Consider the following 18,921-nt stretch of genomic DNA (forward strand, 5'->3'; position numbering starts at 1 on the left):
CCCAGCCCCCAGGTTCGTGCTGAGTTGCTTAGGGCCTGGCTAAGTTGCTGAGGCTGGCTTTGAACTCCTGATCCTCCTGCCTCAGCCTCCCAAGCTGCTGGGATTACAGGCGTGTGCCACCATGCCCAGCTCCGATGTGTTTTAAAAAACATCTAAGTGGAAACAAAGTCTGGAAGAACCTTTTTCTAAACACTAGTGAGATATATTTTGTTAAACATTTTTGAGAAATTAATGTTGAACCTGGGGGTCTCAAAATTTGCAAGCACTACATGGATCCCTTTGATTCTGTAATCGGAACACTTCTAGAATCATCTTAGCAGATCATTGATCTCTCTGATACGCACCATTCTGGTTAGTAGAGACCCACAAATGTCCATCTCCTGAGGGATTTATAGCTGTTTGAGGAGAATAACAAGTAAACTAAAAACCATGATGTAATAGTATGTTCTAGAAGTCTGGTAGGACTGAAGCTTGGGGCTCTGTGGATGTCATTAGCCCAATCGGTTAGTCCTACTTCAGGTCTATAAAATTTGCAATGTTCAGGTCAGAAGTGCAAATTCATCATCTTCTACTGGATCTGTCCATTCTGTAGTTCTACCCTTTCAAGTCTCTTCAGAAGTGTGTCCTTTTTGGTTTTGATCTTATTTTATTTTATTTGAGACAGGGTTTCAGTAAGTTGCTGAGGCTGGCCTCAAACTTGCAATCCTCCTGCCTCGGCCTCCCAAGTCGCTGGGGTTACAGGCATGTACCACGGCACCCAGCCAGAAGTGTGGCCTTTTGAGACATGCTGGAATCATCATCCCAGGCTAATTTTGCAAAACAAGCAACAGTCTTTGCAAGAAGCTTCTCCGCTTGGGAAGCAGGACAAAACCTAATGAACTTGTGCATTCTGGTCCAGGGAACTTGGCCTGGGTTTTTCTTTGGTCCATGTGAGGTCTTCACAAAGCTGTTATTCCACTCTGTGCTGGCAATTTCCCACTTGGCCTTCAGAAGTCTGGGGATCAGGACAGAAGGCTGTGCTCAGGCCCTGGCCTCCCGTAGGATGGATGGATTCAGCCCCAACCACAGAGAAGGCCCGAGACAAACACAAGGGAGTTTTCTTTTAAGGAAGTGTTTTCTCAGCCCCCATCGCTAAACGTTTAGGGAAGGGAAAAGAGAGCTCTTCAGGGAGGAAGAAAGTAAACACAGGCCCTGATGGTAAAAGGGGCCTTTCCTCTACTGGTCAGGGATTGAAAGCGTTTGAAGTGCTGTTTCTTTAGGGCCGCCTGGCTTCAACACCCGGGTGCTACGGGTCGCGTCTTAATGGCTCATAGATGGGCCTGCCTTGCCTCTTTCACATGGCTCCGAGGTCTCCTATTTCTGTCTGCTCATCTTTTGGGAAACATGACTGAAGGAAGGGTCATTTGCATTCATTTATTTTCATAATTCAGAGACAAATGGCCTGATGGATTTGCTGAATTCTGACGAAGAACGCAATTGCTAAAGGGGAAAAGCCCCAGCCGGGGAGGAGCTCTTGGGTATTTTTTTCAAACCCCACGGTGTCCTCTGGGATTCCATTCCTGAGACGTTTAGGGAGCCCCGGGTGCTGATGAGAGAGGGGAGCTTCTCACATCCGTTTTCCGGGGAAAGGTTTGCAGAAAGAACGATTGTGCACACTGCTCTGGAGAAAATGATGAGTCCTTGCTCCTGGTGATTGTGCAGAAACCAGAGAGGGGCTCTGTTTGGATCCCCCACCCCCACCCTGCCCTGGGGATCAGACTCCAGGCCTTGAGCGTGCTAGGCCAGGGCACTGCCCCTGCACCATCTCCCCAGTGGAGAGATTCTCTGTTTCAGACTCTGACTCTTCTTCCTGTTGCTTAGAGTATTTCTTTTCCAACAGAAGCGCTCTCGCCTCCAGAGAAAGCTGGAGTGAGCCAGGCACGGTGAATAATGCCTGTCGTCCCAGCAGCTGGGGAGGCTGAGGCAGGAGGATCACGAGTTCAAAGCCAGCCTCAGCAACTTAGTGAGGCGCTAAGCAACTCAGCGAGACCCTGTCTCTAAATAAAGTACAAAAAAGGGCTGGGGATGGGGCTCAGTGGTTAAGCACCTCTGGGTTCAATGCCCAGTACCAATAAATTAAAAAATTAAAAAAAAAAGAAATGGCAGGAGTGTATGTATGTGAGACGGTCACCCTGATCAGGCATGTGCATTATTGGGATCACCCTTGCTGGCACTCATAGCTTGCTATTCTGAGCCTCCTCTGTGTCTCAGGCACCAGGCTCCCTGGGTCCATAGCCCAGCATTCTGTGGTGAGGAAATGGAAGAGGTTTGGTTCTTGTCTGAACCACACAACCAGCGCATGGGAGAGGCTGCATTGGATCCCAAGTGTGTCTGAATCCATATCTGTGATAGTAGATGTCTTTTTTTTTCTGGTACCAAGGATTGAACCCAGAAGCACTCAACCACTGAGCCCCATCCCCAGCCATATTTTAATATTTTATTTAGAGACAGGGTCTCACTGAGTTGCTTAGGTCCTCACTAAGTTGCTGAGGCTGGCTTTGACCTGGTGATCCTCCTGCCTCAGCCTCCCCAGCTGCTGGGTTGACTGGCGTGCACCACTGCGCCTGGCTAGATGTCTTTTCTGATTCTGTTTCCAGGCAAGATTTCTGCCTCATATTCTTTAGGTCAGAGGACAGGATCTCTCTTTGGCCTAAGCACGTCTTTTGCAGATCTCTAGGGGATGTGCCTAACTCTTAATTACTTTCCCTCTTTTAAATCAGCAACAGGAGGTAATAGCTACAACTCTTACGCCATTTAGGCCTTGAAGGTAAAGCCTTTAGGGGCAAAGGTGTCCCAGAATGGAGCTAAAAAGACATCAGATAAGCTCTTTGCCTCTTTGGCAGTCTTCAGCTTTCAAAGTACGGATACTTAGCCAGGATGTTTGCAGTTTCCTGATCCAGAAAAAGCAGGAGGAGTGTGAGGACCATCTCTCTTGCGTTTGGGTTTGTTACCCTGCTGAGAAGACAGAGCTGGTCGACTCTGTATCAGGTGCTCAGACACGGGACACCCAGATGAGCTGGGGCCATTGTTGGGATAGAAGCCAGGTCAGCGGCCTGGACTCCCTAGGAACTTGGACGCTGGGACAGGACACACAAGGGATCAAACGGTGTGAGTGGAAGCAGGATCAGAGGGGTTGCAAAGAAGGTGATCACATTGGGGTTGTGGCTCAGCGGCAGAGCGCTTGCCTAGCACGTGTGAGGCCCTGGGTTCCATCCTCAGCACCACATAAAAATAAACAAATAAAACAAAGGTGTGATGTCCATCTACAGCCAAAAATATTTTTTAAAAAACCCATCCTTGGCAACTTTGCGGTCTGGGTATTATGCATGGTGAGACCCGCAGCTCCGGGTATGAATGACAGCGACTAAGCAAACGGCCAGATGGGAGGATGCAGAAGCTAGAACCCAGGGTCTAAGGGACAATCGGGGACAGTCCCCCCACAACACCAACACCTGGGTACTGAGGCCGCTGCCTGACATCTGTGTAGTACTGTCATGAAAATCTTTCCAAAAATAGTTTCCAAATGTCTCCTACTCTCTGCCAGGTGACAAATTACAAGCGTTCTGCCTCCTAGTCACAGGTTAGGTCTCACTAGGTGATTTTACACCTGGGCTCAGGAGGGCTGAGCCGTTTGCCAGAGACCACACTGAAGAGAACACAGGAGTCGGCATTCTAGAGAGATCCAGCCCTCCCCAGAGATCCAGCCCTCCCCAGGCTTCCCATGCGCAGTGTTCTGGACCCTGGGGGCTGGCAGACTCTCTGTGGTGGGCTGAGACGCATCCTCGGGCTCTTCTCATTGCCAGCAGGTGAGATGATTAAACATGTCTCTGGACAAGGGTTTCCTCTGGCAGCAAGAATCTTGCCCATGGTTGAGAGCTGCTGTGGGTGAGACCAGACCAAGCCCTCTGGTCTCCTCCAGGGATAGGAGTCCTGTTTGTCCTCATCTTGTGTTTGTGGAATCTAAGGCTCCAAAGGGGTCCATCAGCTCTTGTTTATGGAACAGGCAGGGAGAGGAGAGTCCTGGTCCTGCACATCTCATTGATCAGCTAGAATGGAATATTTATTAAGAGTCTATCAAGGCCGGGCGTAATGGGGCACGCTTGTAATCCCAGCAGCTTTGGAGGCTGAGGTAGGAGGATCGCTAGTTCAAAACCAGCCTCAGCAACTCAGTGAGACCCTGTCTCAGAATTAAATAGTAAAAAACATAAAAAGGGTTGGGGATGTAGCTTAGTGGTAGAACACCCCCATAGTCCAAATATCAATAATCATCATCATCAAGTGACTAGTCATGTTATAAACCATAACTAATATGCATAAAGCAATACCAAGGCCCTGCCTTCAATACGCTTACTGTTATACTGGGGAAAGTAAACTAACTCACGACACAAGTAGAGAATGCAGGACAGATATCAGGGTTTTTGCATCTCTGCTCCCTACCTGGGGATGATTTCATTTCTCTCTCACTACAGAGGGGTTACTTTTATTATTACCTTCCATTTTACAGATGGACAAACTGAGATTCTGAGATGCTAAAAAAACTGTCCAGGATATAATTGCTGGTAAAACAGCTCACCTCATACTGGGGTCTGTCTTCGTGAACACCCGCTCCCACTCTGTCTTTGCTCTGTAAGGAGTGCCTTGATGAAAGCCCTGAGGCGCCCGAATCAGAGAGCTTGCACATGAGAATATGTCCAGCCCTGAAATTGCTCACCAGGGAGGAAGCCTCCGAGAAGCAGCCGGTTCCAGAAGCCTTTGCAGGGTCATTTTTAAGAGAGAGAAACAGAGGGAGGGAGCAGCCAGAGGATCGCTCTGCTGCTCCACGCCTTAGGAATAAATGCTTTGCAAACCACCCGGGAAACCTTTGCGCACTGTGTCCCTGGCCTGGAAGGAGCAGCCCGTCGGGCCCTGCGGTCTTGCGCGGGCCACGCGCGCCCTCTGCTGGCCGCGGCGGGAAGCGCCTCCTCTTTGAAGTCCCGCCCCGCTGTGCCGAGGCCACTCTGTGCCCAGCGTCCCGGGGAGCTCGAAGGCCAGGACGCTTTGGCAGCGAGATCTTGTTAGAAAAATTACACGGTGGCATTTTGTTCCCGGAGGAATCTGATAATTGTGAGCAACACCAGAATGGCCGTGCTAGGGAGGCCGAGTCGAGGAGGAGGAGGAGGAGGAGGAGGATGTAAAAGTGAGGCCGGGATGAGCCTCCCTCCTCCTGCTCCAGCGGGGACACCGCACCGCCGGGCCTCAGTTTCCCCATCTGTAAAGAAACCCCTTCTCAGAGCTCTCGAGAGGAAAAATGAGGCGATGCTTGCAAAGTGCCTGGCCCTGCCCCAAACGAAATACCCTCCACAATCAGGGGCCATCAGAGCTCATGAACGTCCTCCTCCCTCCCAGGCACCTCTCCTGGTGTCCCCTTGCGGTGGCTTGGGACATCACGTGGGCTAAAAAGGCTTTTCGTGTTGGCTTTTTGTGTTGCAGGGTCGGTTTAGCATCAACCTCCACGGGACGGGCCTGTCTCTGTCGGACTCGGCCAGGTGGACCTCGCAAGGCAACTACGCCGTCTCCGACATCAAGAAGTCCCCGGTAAGGCTGCGGGGTGGCACGGCGGGGCTGGCTTTCAGCCTCTCTTAGGTGTTGGAGCCACGGTGGTGGTGCCTAGGGCGAGTGTGCTCTGCTATTTCTTTGCAAAGTTTCGGGAAGAAAGTGTAGGACTGAAGTCCAGGGTGGCAGCCTCATGGGGCTGTGACTGTGTGAACCACCCCAGTGGTTGAGGCCGCCTGGCCTGGAGGCTAAAAGCAGGGAGAAGCCTCTAACATGCCCTTGCAACAAGTCATTGTGGCCACAACCCCGGACATTTTTAAATATTTTACTTTGAAACAGGGTCTCGCTGAGTTGTTTAGGGCCTCGCTAAGTTGCTGAGGCTGGCTTTGAACTCGAGATCCTCCTGCCTCAGCCTCCCAAGCTGCTGGGATGACAGGTGTGTGCCACCATGCCTCCCTCCCACCCACTCCCCCCTTTTTAAATCTTTAGAGACAACTGCCATTCAAATGGGTCTGGGAGAAAGGGATAACGTATCAAGTGATATCTCTGGACAATCAGGGATACATATGCAGGTTGTACAATAATAATGTTTTTGTGCTTTTATTTTATTATTTTTAAAATTAATTCGTTTATTTATTTGCTCTAGTTTGTTAGTGCTTTTAAATCTTGTGCTCCAGGTGTGGTCCAAGGGCCATGTGGACGTTATTCACTCAATGTGGCAATCTTATCAATAATGATTCTGCCTAGTCAAAATCAGAATATACGGAAGCAGCTCAGTGCCCTGCCTCTGGGAAGGGAGACACCCAGTTTTGTTTTTTGGAGGAAATCTGTTTCCTGATCCCTTTTTCACCTCACTCCTTGTTTTCTCAGCCTGAGCCAATCAATCACTGACCTCCATTAGAACTAACTAAATAGCCATATCGATTGCTCCCAATTTGATCATTAAATATTTTCATAGCACTGAAAGGAATGGAAACAGTACCCGGGATTAAGAATGTGCCTGAGATTACAGCATTCTTGCCTTTCCTCTCTCCTCCAGCAACTGTGCATTATGGGTTTTATTATTATTATCATTATTATTGAAAAACAAAGTTTAGTATAGTTTTATTGTGTACAATAAAACTATATTTATTGTGTTTTTAAACTATACATTGTTTCAGTGACCCAGAACAACAACAACAATAAAAATTGACTGTCCAGCCGGGCGTGGTGGTGCACACTTGTGATCTCAGCGGCTGTGGAGGCTGAGGCAGGAGGATCAACAGTTTAAAACCAGCCTCAGCAACTTAGCGAGGCCCTAAACAACTCACTGAGACCCTGTCTCTAAATAAAATATAAAAAAGGACTGGGGATTTGGCTCAGTGGTTGAGCACCCCTGGATTCACTCCCCAGTATCAAAAAAAAAAAAAATATCCAAATCATGGTTGTAGGTGTGGGGAAGCAACCATCTCAGTAAACTGCATAATGTGCGTGGTGATGGCGGGCTGGCCCCTGGCAAGGATACTGCAGTTTCAGGGGAAACAAAATAATGAAAGCCTGGAGCGCCACCTTATGGAGAGAATGAAGAGCAAAGGCTCTTCCTCACACCTGCAGGGAGGGCTCTGCCTGAGCCGAGGAAGCTGGTTTGACAATAGCCTGTCACCATTGTTTTTTTTTTTTTTTTTAATCTTGGTGTGTTCTCTGACAGTTTGGAGAGCCTGAGCTCAAAATTCATCTCCAGGGCCTGTGGAGCTCTCCTTATGAATAGCGGGTCTGGGACGCCCCCTGGCTTCTGGCAGCCTGGACAAGTGCTGCTCTGTGGCTGACCTTCAGTCTAGACCACAGAACAGGGTCCCCTAAGGGTGCTCGGTGACGATGGGGCTCCCCGGCCTCACCTGGAAGGATGCACGTGGGATCCCCTTCCTGAAGAGTCACAGGGAGCATGCAGTGCTGGAGACGGGAGCAAGCACCCAGGGAAGGAACCCACGGGACTTCATTCAAACCCACATTCCCCTCAGGCAGTGGTTCTCAGGCTGGAGTGTGTGTGAGCCTCAACAGAGTTTGCGTGGGGTTTGGGTTTGGTTTGGGTTTGTTTTGTTGGTTTTTGTGTGTACTGATTGATTGATTGATTGATTGGTACCAGGGACTGAACTCAGGGACACTCAACCACTGAGCCACATCCCCAACCTTATTTTTATATTTTACTTAGAGACAGGGCCTCTCTAAGTGGCTTAGGGCCTCACTCAGTTGCCGAGGCTGGCTTTGAACTCCCGATCCTCCTGCCTCAGCCTCCCGAGCCACTGGGATGAAAGGTGTCCTCAGGCACCCCAACCACACCCAGCAGGACTGTACATTTATAACAGTTTCCAGGTGATGCTGGTGCTCGGGTCAGTAACCCTCTTTTGAGAACCACTGACCTAACTTAAATCAACCATGAAACCTGTCATAGGCACACCTTTTTAATATCCCCACAGAGCCAGTGTGCATGGGAGACGCTTTGGAAATGGTGAAATAACCTGCCCCCACCGGATGCTCACTGCAATCTTGCCCTAAGGGACCGAGGCACAAGCCTTCTACAGTGTGGGCCCTGGCCATTTATAACACCTTCTTTTCCAAAGGTGAAAGCCTCCCTTTTCCAAACCTGCTTAGCAATAAAATATTTCCCCAGGCAACACTCAAAGAAAGCAAAATCAGGACTTTCAGGTGGAACTGGATCTCTGGGGCCCATGCAGAGCTGAGGTGTTGCCTCACCACCAGGGCAAAACCCGTCAAAGAGAAGCCTCCACACCAAGTTCCCTGTGGTTGACTTCCTTGTGTGCCATGAAAATAACTCTCTCCTACTTTCACCTCAGAAAAATAACCATGATTGTAATTCAAATACACTAGTTCCTCCTTCACTCCCAGGGGGTGCCTGAAATCTCAGAGAGTGCCAGACCCTAGAATCACTAGGTCTTTCTCTGTACCTTCATATCTACGATAAAGCTTAACTTAATAAATCAGGCACCGTATCTGTGGTCAACTGAAGTCCAAAAATAGCATATGGAACATTCCAGAAACAAACGATTCATATGTTTTTAAATGTGTGCCATTTTGGAAGAGTGCTATCTATAAATCAGAGTGGCTTGGAGATTAAAGATTAATGAAAGTTGTATTTTATTTATTTATTTATTTAGATAATGGGGATTGAACCCGGGGCACTCAACCATGGAGCTAGTAACATATTAACAACAATAATTAATAATACGACAGAACTATTATAACAATATATTATAGTAAAATTTATGCAGATGTAGTCCCTCAAAATATCTGACCATGCTGTACCCATTCACCCTTTTTGTGATGATGTCTATGACACAGAGCCTACTGGATGGGATGAAGTGAGGTGAGGGATGTCGCCATTGTGATGTAGCATTGGGCTACTCGATAAGGTTTACGTGAACACAGACACTGTGGTACCATGAAAGTCCATCTGATAGATGGCCACTAAGTGACTAAGGAGAGGGTTAGCATATATAGCACGGATACACTGGACAAAGTGATGGTTCACATCCTGTTTGGGACAGAATATAATGGCGAAAACTACTCCAATTTGGCACACGCTTTAAAACTCATGAATTGTTTCTGGAATTTTCCATTGAATATTTTTGAACCTCCCTTGACCACAGATAGTGGAAACTGTGAAAAGTTAAACCTCCGATAAGAGGAAGGCTACTGTAGCTATTTATTGGGCAGTTTACAGGCATGAATTCTGTGTGTTCCTCCCGGCTGTCACATCACAAAGGATTGGGACAGCGAGGTTTAAGAGTGAGGTCAGTTCTTGGGAGAGCAAGGTGAGGAGGTGGGCAGAGGAATACAAGCCTAACGTCGTTGGGTGACGGGCTCAGTCCAGCCTGCAGCAGGCCCAGCCTTGGGTGCCACAGTCAGGCCCTCAGTGGCTGCACGGAGAAGGGGGCCCTTGCTTTCTCCATCTGTGCCGTGCAGACTGTAGTGTCCCTCGTGGTCTCTTTGGGTTCTTGAGAAGCATTAATGGAGTAAGGAAGTGAAGTTGATCTGGTGTCTCCAGGAAGATAACAGAAGTGGCGCCCTGGCTGTGGGTGTCACAAGGTCTCCGTGTGAATGTCGCAGGCGGGCAGAGCAGACTAGGGAGTGAGCTTGCCTGGGTGGAAGGACCTCGGACTGCGGTGTGAGCTGAGTGAGCCTGTGCACGTGGGCCCACTCTAGACTTCTAGGCCAATGCTTTGGCTGCGCCCACTCAGCACAGGGCCTAGTGGTTTCCATGCGCTCCGTTAGATCTCTGCACGAGGGCAGGTGAGTTTCTACTCATCCGTCAGATCTCTGCATGAGAGGCAGATGGACAGAAGCAGGACCATGGCCCAGAGGTGAGATCTGAGAGAAGATGATGGAATTCTGAGCTCCTCCGCCAGGGGAGAGCTCCTCAACTCACCAATGTGCTCAGGATACAAAAATGCCCTTCCAGCCCATCCAGAATCCCCTGGCAGGCCCAAATGCCCTTCTCAGAGCTGCTCCTCTAATGCAAGTCCAGGAGAAGGTTCTAGAATAGGCCTGTACAGCCAGGCAGCACAAAGAGCCCTGGGGTTGGGGGAATTCCTGGCCAGGAGGGCAAGGGGCTTTGTGTACCCTGTGTGCCTGGAGAATGTGCAGGGGCAGGGGACAGGGGACTGTTCTCTACATCCTGCCATCTACCTGACATTCTTTGCATTAGGAAAAGGGCCATCAGAGTCGTTTTGGAATTAAATATTAATGAAAGATGGTTTTCTTTTTTAATTTAATTTTTTAGGGGGTACTGGGGTTGAACCCAGGGGTACTTAACCACTGAGCCACATCCCCAGCCCTTTTTATATTTTATTTAGAGACAGAGTCTCACTGTCTTAGGGCCTTGCTAAGTTGCTGAGGCTGGCTTTGAACTTGCAATCCTCCTGCCTCAGCCTCCTGAGCCGCTGATATCACAGGTATGCACCACCACATCTGGCCATGCATGCATTTTTATTCTGTACATTCTTATAGAAACCAGCCATGTTTATACATATATTTGTATATACATAACTGTCAAGGGCTAAATTTGGAATATGCATATATGTATGTGTATATGTGCATATGCATACATATATGTATATGAATAGTGTCCATGGGCAATAGCCAATAGTCAAGAGCAAATTTCATTGCACATGATTTCAACCCTAACATTTCGGTTTGGGGTCCTGAAATCATGTGTCCATTACTTAGGATCTCTGTGGGTTTTCTCAGCAAACTGCCCACCTTCCAGCCCAGCAGGCTCCCCTTACAGTGCCCTCCAAAGACACACCGGTAAATGCCCTGCCATCAGACAAGCACGTGCCTTCCTAAATCACGGTAGTCACTCCCTAGTTATATAACTGAGAACGCAGAAAAAAATTAGTGCCAAGTGTAAAATACAAGCTCTTCTTAATGGAACAGAGATCCATCCGTTTGACTTATATGTAATAGTTTCAACTACGCTAATTGCACATTAGCTGAAAAGAGAATTCTGGAAGGCCCACTCTAATGAAGGAATAAAAATTAACACTGCATGCTGTGTGGGTGGATGCTTCTTATCTACTTGTTTTTTTTTTTGTTTTTTTTTTTTTTTTGCTTTTTTTTCCCCCTGAAAGAGACACCGTCTCCATGACAATGTTGTGTTTATCTTATTTGCTTGCTTGGTATGGTGCTTTTTTTTTTATCTTATAGTAAAAATAAATTTTAGCTCTGCTTTTACCTAAATCAAATTAACAGACTTCCAATAAAGGATTGGCGTGAAGCCTGAACCACGTTTACCTTTCGATTTTATAATCTTATAATTACCCACATTTTTTTCTCGTCCTCAGGAAAACAGGATGGAGAGCCCCCCGCCCTCCAATGCCTTTATGATCAAGAGAGCAAACCCTTCCTGAGCACGATGTGCATTGGGCCAAGCACTTTGCTGAGCACTTATTAAGTGCTTACGGCAAACACGTTAGAGAAACTCTCGTGCTTTCCATTTTACAGATGCCCCAGCACACGAAGGCTTTCAGGAGCCTGTGTAGAGAGGCAGTGCCAGTACCAGGCAAATCTGGTTCAAGTTACCTCCTCTGCTGGATGAGGAGAGTTTGGGTAAAGCTTAGCTTTGAGGATCCTAAAGGCTTTTCTAGCATGTTGTGGCATCCTGAAGGGCACCAGCCCTAGACTCATGCCTGGGAGAAGTTCCTAGCTAGGGGATCAGTTGTTCTGTCATCAAACCTAGTTCTTGTTGGTATCTGTACCAACTAGTACCTGTACCAACTAGTTCCAGAACTAACATGGACCCCTAAAACCAGAACCAAGTAGGGTCCTAGAAACAACTCTCCTGAGCTCAGAGGAGCCCAGTGGCCGAGCCCTTGCCTAGCATTGGCAAGGTCCTGGTTCCGTCCCAACAAGAAGGAAGGAAGAACTCTTCCAGGCAGGGTCTCTTTCAGTTTTAAACTAAAGAGAAAATGTTTTGTTCTTCTTCATAGTTAAACTCACTGTTTTCTTCCTCCTCCCCCACACTTCTTACTTTCTTTTATAAAAAGAAAAGGAGGGGATCCTTGGTTTGCAGGAGGCTTCACAGATGGGCTACCTGAGCCAAATCTTCATACCCCTTCACCCAGTTCTGGGAACACAGCCCAAAGACACCCTGAAATTAAGACCCTGATCTCTTCGTCATTGTGTTAGTCCCAGTAGCAGAAATAGTGGAACATGGTTTGGAGAGGGAGGTGGAAAAGGATTTAAGTGACATGGTAAATACATAATGCAATGCAATGCTACAATTAACAGAAACAATTATAGCATTAAAGCAAGGCAGTGTTCCACATTTCAGAAACACAAGGCAGCTTCAGCCACATTCATTCATTCACTCATTTACCCATTAATAGATATGTGTTTGGCATCACTATAAGCCACACACCATGCTAAGTTATGGATGCTTTTGGATTTTAATGAGAAATTAGGCCAGGCATGGTAGCACATGCCTGTCATCCCAGCAGCTCAGGAGGCTGAGGCAGGAGGATCATGAGTTCAAAGCCAGCCTCAGCAACTTAGCCAGGCCCTAAGCAACTCAATGAGACTCTGTCTCTAAATAAAATACAAAATAGGGCAGGGGATGTAGCTCAGTGGTTCAGCATCCCTGGGTTCAATCCCAAGTACAGAGAGAAATTTCACCTTGCATCATGATGCTTACCTTCCAGCAAGAAGACAAAAAAAACTTTTTTTTTAATTGCCCAATTGCAGGGTGCTGTGCAGCGAGTAACTGGGTCAGGAAGGTTTCTTAGAGGAGATGACCTTTGACTGAATTCTGAAGAATTTATTAGGCAAATAATGGGGTGGGTATAATGCACACACGCAGGGAAAGAGAAGAAAGTTCCAATTAGAGAGACTGGGCATGTGCAGAGGCCCTGTGTTCTAAGGGGCATATCAGAAGAACAGCCCAAAGAAATACCATCGTGAAGGAAAGAATAGCACAAGATGAATCTGAAAAGTCAAAGACAAACTACGCATGTCTGTAGACCAGGGATCGACAAAGAAAGGGCCGGAATGCAAGTATTTTAGGCTTTGAGGACCAAGAAGCAAAATCAGTGATGTCATATGTGTATTTATATGTCAAGAGAGAAAGAATATGTAAAAATTTTGGATAAATGCATCATGTAATGATTGAGTACTTTTTTTATAATGCAAATCTACCAATGAGAAGACTGGCGTATTGGTGGAGGAAACATTTGGCTTAATTAGTGTTCTCTAGTTATCAAAATGTATTGTAGATATTTACCTGTTGATGCAGATCTGAAATGAGATCATATCTAATTCATGCCTGTTGCAAAGTGTTCTTTTACATGCCTACATATTGTCTGACACCTATATCTGTCCACGCTGTCTAATTTCATTTGAGCGTACTCAAGGTTTGGCAGGCCTGTATAGAATTCTGTTGGAGTTTTCTCCTGATATTTGCCTTTTAGCATATCATTTCATTGCACATTAATCACCATTAAACACTTGCAGCTGAAAATGAAATGGAAGCTCCTCAATTACCTAGCTAAATGAACTTTTGAAATATGAACATTTCCTTTGCACTTACATCAAAGTCCAAATCACACTGCCGTTTAAACTCAGAAAATACAACCACTGTAAATTTGTGTGCGATGAGATGTAGTTTTTTTGGTTTTTTTTCATTTTAACTTTTGACAGTCTGGGGAGGTGTTAAAGCAGCTTAACATTACTTGTGATTTAAATAATGTTCCTTGTCATTGAAATGCCCTTACCACAGTAGGAGTTTCGCCAGTAATTGCAGATTTGCCATATCACCCTAGGTATACTTCATTAGGAAGTATTGCCAAGTCTATAGCAAGACTAAAGTTCAAACACTAAGCATCCAGTTGGAATGACTGGGAACAATTCTTACTCAGAAAACTTTTAATCTGGGTCCTGCGCTCAAAAGTCAAAATAAAACTTTACTGCTAAGTGATTACACTGCAGTGGTAAGACAAGTCAAGGTATTCAGCTTCTAGTTTTTTTACAAAATTAAAAAGGCACAAGACTGATGATGATTAACTTATAACAAATGAATTAATTCTTGACAATCCTATATTGACAATACTTCATTGGTAATACTATATATTCAATTATTGACAATTCATGATTGACATTACTATATTGACAATACTATATATTCAATACATTATTAAACCTGATAGGTTCAATTATTTTCCACACAGTACCTGCTGATAAATAATACAATGAATAACCATAGGCTTTAAATCTTACAGTTTCACAAGCTTTGTAAGTTTTCCAACTAAAACTCTTTGCACTCCAAACCTAGTTTTACCACAATCTGTTTCAACACCTCTTAGCAGATTCCACTTCAGTTTTTCTGCAAGAGTGTTTTTTCTCAACCTCATTGAAATATTGTCACCCATGCTTGTTTCATATGAGCCATTCATAAAGGCTAATTTGTAAGTCAGTTCAGATTGGCCCTTGTCTCCACAAATGACAACAGCCCCTAAATAGTATCAGTAATATCTGTTGACTCATCAAGAACTTAAGAAACCCACTCAAAATCATCTGCCTTGTTCTTAAGTACCTATTGGCATGGCTGCCAACGTTTTCAACTTTCTGGGGCAATTCTTCTTGCCAAAAGGGTAGTTTCCTTAAATTAGTTTATTTTTGCTGGACACATTTCTTGAGCTGCTGCAATTAAATAAGGTGTCATTAGTTCACATTAATTCATATGAATAAATTGTTTTCCTTGCCAAACTAACAAGTGAGCAAACTGGAGACTTACTCATTTTCATATTTTATTTTTGGGTAAGAATCATGCTCTGGTAATATACCCCATTTTACATTTTATACATTTCTAAACCATTACGGGAATATTTGTGATGATTTTAGTTTGGTAATGTTGGTGTATATCATTTTTCTTTAGCAAGACTATATTGTCATTACATAATGAATGCAATGCTTTGTCATCTAAATTTGATAACAAAACAACCTACCTGCCATTATATCCTAAAAGTATAACATTCATTTGGGGGAGGGGAATGGTTATTTGTTGCTAAGGATCAAACCCAAGACTAGCATTCTACTACTGAGCTGGACCCCTAATCCCAGCCCAAAAGTATAGCATGCAAAGCCCACTTTCCCTTGTTTTCTTCATCTGTCTTCATGATTGCACTGGTACAAAACAAATAAATAAGATGTATCAAGTTAAAACAGTGTCGCTGTTTTAACTCCTCATTTCTGTTGCAAAGTGAAAGTAGCCATAGAGTTTAGGTAACATAGTGAACATGGCTGATTATAATAAAACTTTACTAAGGGACACTGAAATTTGAATTTGATAGAATCACCTCATGTCAAAAAAAATGTTATTCTTGGTTTGCTTTTGATCAATCATTTTTTTAAAAAAAATACTTTTTAAAAAAATGTTTTTTAGTTGTTGATGGACTTTTTTAAAATATTTTTTTACTTGCTGATAGACCTTCATTTTATTTATTTATATGTGGTGCTGAGAATCAAACCCAGTGCCTCACACATGCCAGGCAAGTGCTCTCCCACTGAGCCACCACCCCAGCCCTGATCCACCATTTTAAAATGTAAAAACCAATCTTGGCTCGTCCACCATGAAAAACCAAGTGGTTGGCTGGATTTGGCCCTTATCCCATGGTTGGCCAACCCCAGCGTTAGACCCTGGTGAGCATCTTAGGTTTCATTTAATTTCAGAAGGTCATGCCTACTGTGTGTACAATCATGATTTTTCACAAAAGGTGTTGTGAGCTCTGAAAATGTTAGGTAATCTAAGTTGATGTGTCTCTTTGCAGGATGGTACCCGAGTCGTAGGGAAATGTGGTGGTTACTGTGGAAAATGCACTCCATCTTCTGGTACTGGCCTGGAGGTGCAAGTTTTATAGCTAAGGTATGTGTTCCATCTCTGATCTGTCTCTCCTCTCTCTTTTCTCATACCCCCCCACCCCCACCATTTCTTCTGCCGCCTACTGAGGAGCAGCTGTGGGCCAGTCATTTCCCCCAGTCAGGGTCACTAGTAAGGGTACTGAAACTGGCCTGATACTATCCTATCTTTTTCTCTCTTGCCCATCTGCTTTCTCATGAGTGAGGCCATCTGTCCTCCACCCTTGAATATGAGGTCCCTCCCAAGGCCACATGAATGCAATTTCTCTGCATTGAGTATTTAAAATCTTCTCTACCGGCAGGCTCCATCTCTAGGAGTCTTGCTTCAGGCAGATTCAGGGATCTGTATTTTTAATGCAGGGAGCACACAGACCATCTTTTGAGAGCTACTGTCCAGGAATACGATGATAATAATAATAGCAATGGTAATTGTCAAGTCCTCGCCATGCTAAGCAAATTACAGGCATGATTTAATCGAATTCTCCCAAGGAACCCATGAAGTGAGGCTTTGGGGCTTTACAGAAGCTGAGGCCCACATCTATTAAAAAGCGGCTTCACGGTCCCTCCAAGTGCTCAGGAGGGCTCTCGGCCAAGGTACAGTGCCACCAGCTTTGCCACTCACAGTGTGGCATTGGGACCAGAAGCAGCAGCAGTACCTGGGAGCCTGTTTGAAATGCAGAGTCTCAGACCCCACCCTGCACCCACAAAAATCAGAATCTGCATTTTAACAAAACGGGGAAGAGAAATTTCTCTTGGGGAAGAGAAATCCTGCATAAAGATCCGCAGTCCCTGGTTAACCGCATCATGCTGGCGCGGGCTCCCTCTGCTGGACGCAGGGTGGAATTGGTCACTATTTTTTTATTTTTATGTTTTAACATCGTCCTGGTGTGTTCAGCCGCAAGGGACAAGCTCAGCCAACTCACGTGGGCCTCCTAATCTTCCCGGATCTTTCAGCAGCTCTTTATGAAAACCTGACACAGGAGTACTTATGTGACATTTATGAGCATTTTAATATTTAATTAAGTATCCACATCCGAAATGATGTTCTTAAATTGGAATTATTTCTATTTACAAGGGACAAAGGAAATATATTAAATAAATAAGATGTCCAGTGGCTGGCTTGGGCACGGCTGCGTCCAGAGGCTCAAACAAAGTTATTGGTTTTCTTTCTTTTTTTTATTGATCAGCAGCGATTGCCTCTTAAATAACTTCTTTCTCAGACAGATGGTCTCCCCCACACCATGGTCCCTGGCAGCTCCAGAATGACATCATCCTCATCATAGCTCATGACCCAATAAATTCTCACCCCCAGCATCCATTATGCAAAAGAATTCTGATTGGCTCTGATTGGGTCCCATAGCTACTTCTGAACCAATCACAATATCCAAGGGCCTGAGATCACATACCCTCCTAGAGTCAAGTGACTGATAGCTTCAAGAGAGACATCATTCCTAAGGGACAAGAACATATTTGTTATCAGAAAAAGGAGAACAAAATTAATGCTGGCAAAATTCATTGAGTATAGCTGGATGAGGTGGCACATACCTATGATCCCAGCATTTGGGGAGGCTGAGGCAGGAGGATCTCTAGTTCAAAGCCAGCCTCAGCAACTTAGCGAGGCCCTAAGCAACTCAGTGAGACCCTGTCTCTAAATAAAATACGTAAAGGGCCGAGGATGTGGCTCAGTGGTTAAGCGCCCCTGGGTTCAACCCCTGATACCAAAATAGAAAAAAATATATATTTTTTTTAAATCAGTAGAAAATAATAGTGTCATTTTAAAACTATATATGTAAAAATATATGGCTTACCTACTCTTTGGCTTTTGACATTTGAGGCAGAAGGTTTACATTTTCTGATTTGTTTATTTCAGGTGCTCTGAAGAGGAAGCCATTATGGGATGGATGAAGGATAGTCATGCAATACCTCCACCTTAAATCTGGGTGCCTGTGTGTGTGTGAGAGGCCTGTATGCTCGTGTGTGTGTGAGAGAGAGTGTGTGTATATGTGTGTACATATGCATATATATATATATAAATATATATATGTGCAGGTTGAGCATCCTCAGTCCAAAAATCTGAACATCAGATTCCGTGTGTGCAAATATCACGAAATCTGAAATCTGCAAACACTTCCGGTCCCAAGCATTTTGGATCAGGGATCTTCAACCTGTGGAATAGCCTGATGATGTAAAGTTTAATATTTATATGTTTGAAATTATTTATTGTGATGTAATATTTTTGTACGTAAAATGATTTTATTGTGACTGCCTTCACGTTAATCACTTTTGTCCCCTGCAGTCAAGACCACTGCGTTTTACGTACTCTACGTTATATGTAGGACTACGACAGAGGTGACTCTTCCTTATCACGGTACACTGCGGTTTACTTTTTATCTGTCCGTGTTTTGCTGATACTTTTTTTTTTACATTGTGATTTGCGTTTTGAAACAATCCAGCCATCCCATCATCAAGGTGCTACAAGAGTCGTACAAGGGCAGTTTGGGCATTTCTGGAAAAGGTTCGTTAGCCAATGAGTCTCATTAGCTAACCAGTTAGTGACATGGCACGCAGACTGTGCCAACTGGGAATTATATTCAGTAGCTATTCGGTTTCATGTGATCTCTGGGAAAAAAAAAAAAAATATATATATATATATATATATATATATATGTATGCTGCCTTGGTGCTAATGTTGTATGTATTTAAGTGACTTTCAGACTTCTAATAAAAAGGGAGCAACAGAAAGACAGTTTCCAGTGGACAGAGTCACTTGGATAGAATAAGACCAACGACACCCTTATGTTTTGGACATGCCTTTTTTGGAAGAGAGTGGAACTTTATTCTCGCTGGTATTGCCGCTTCCGTGTGGGGCTCCTGGGTCTCTCTGCATTGGGACAGAGGATTTGGCAGAGACACACTGGGACATTGAAATCCTCACACTGTTTGGCC

The 18,921-nt window shown here is 45.1% G+C and overlaps 1 protein-coding gene across 1 annotated transcript in view; it reads left to right on the forward strand.

Annotated features, from left to right (window-relative positions):
• Adamts9 (ADAM metallopeptidase with thrombospondin type 1 motif 9) overlaps positions 1–18,533 on the forward strand; it is a 154,532-nt gene extending 135,999 nt beyond the window's left edge. Inside the window, exons 38-40 of the mRNA XM_077796192.1 lie at positions 5,509–5,613; positions 15,888–15,982; positions 17,846–18,533. Of these exons, the coding sequence (XP_077652318.1) occupies positions 5,509–5,613; positions 15,888–15,977 (195 nt within the window). The 3' untranslated portion in view covers positions 15,978–15,982; positions 17,846–18,533. The remainder of the gene's footprint in view (positions 1–5,508; positions 5,614–15,887; positions 15,983–17,845) is intronic.
• The last annotated feature ends 388 nt before the right edge of the window (positions 18,534–18,921 follow it).

Source organism: Urocitellus parryii, chromosome 3 (genome assembly GCF_045843805.1).
Source record: "Urocitellus parryii isolate mUroPar1 chromosome 3, mUroPar1.hap1, whole genome shotgun sequence".
Classification (NCBI taxonomy): Eukaryota; Metazoa; Chordata; class Mammalia; order Rodentia; family Sciuridae; genus Urocitellus; species Urocitellus parryii.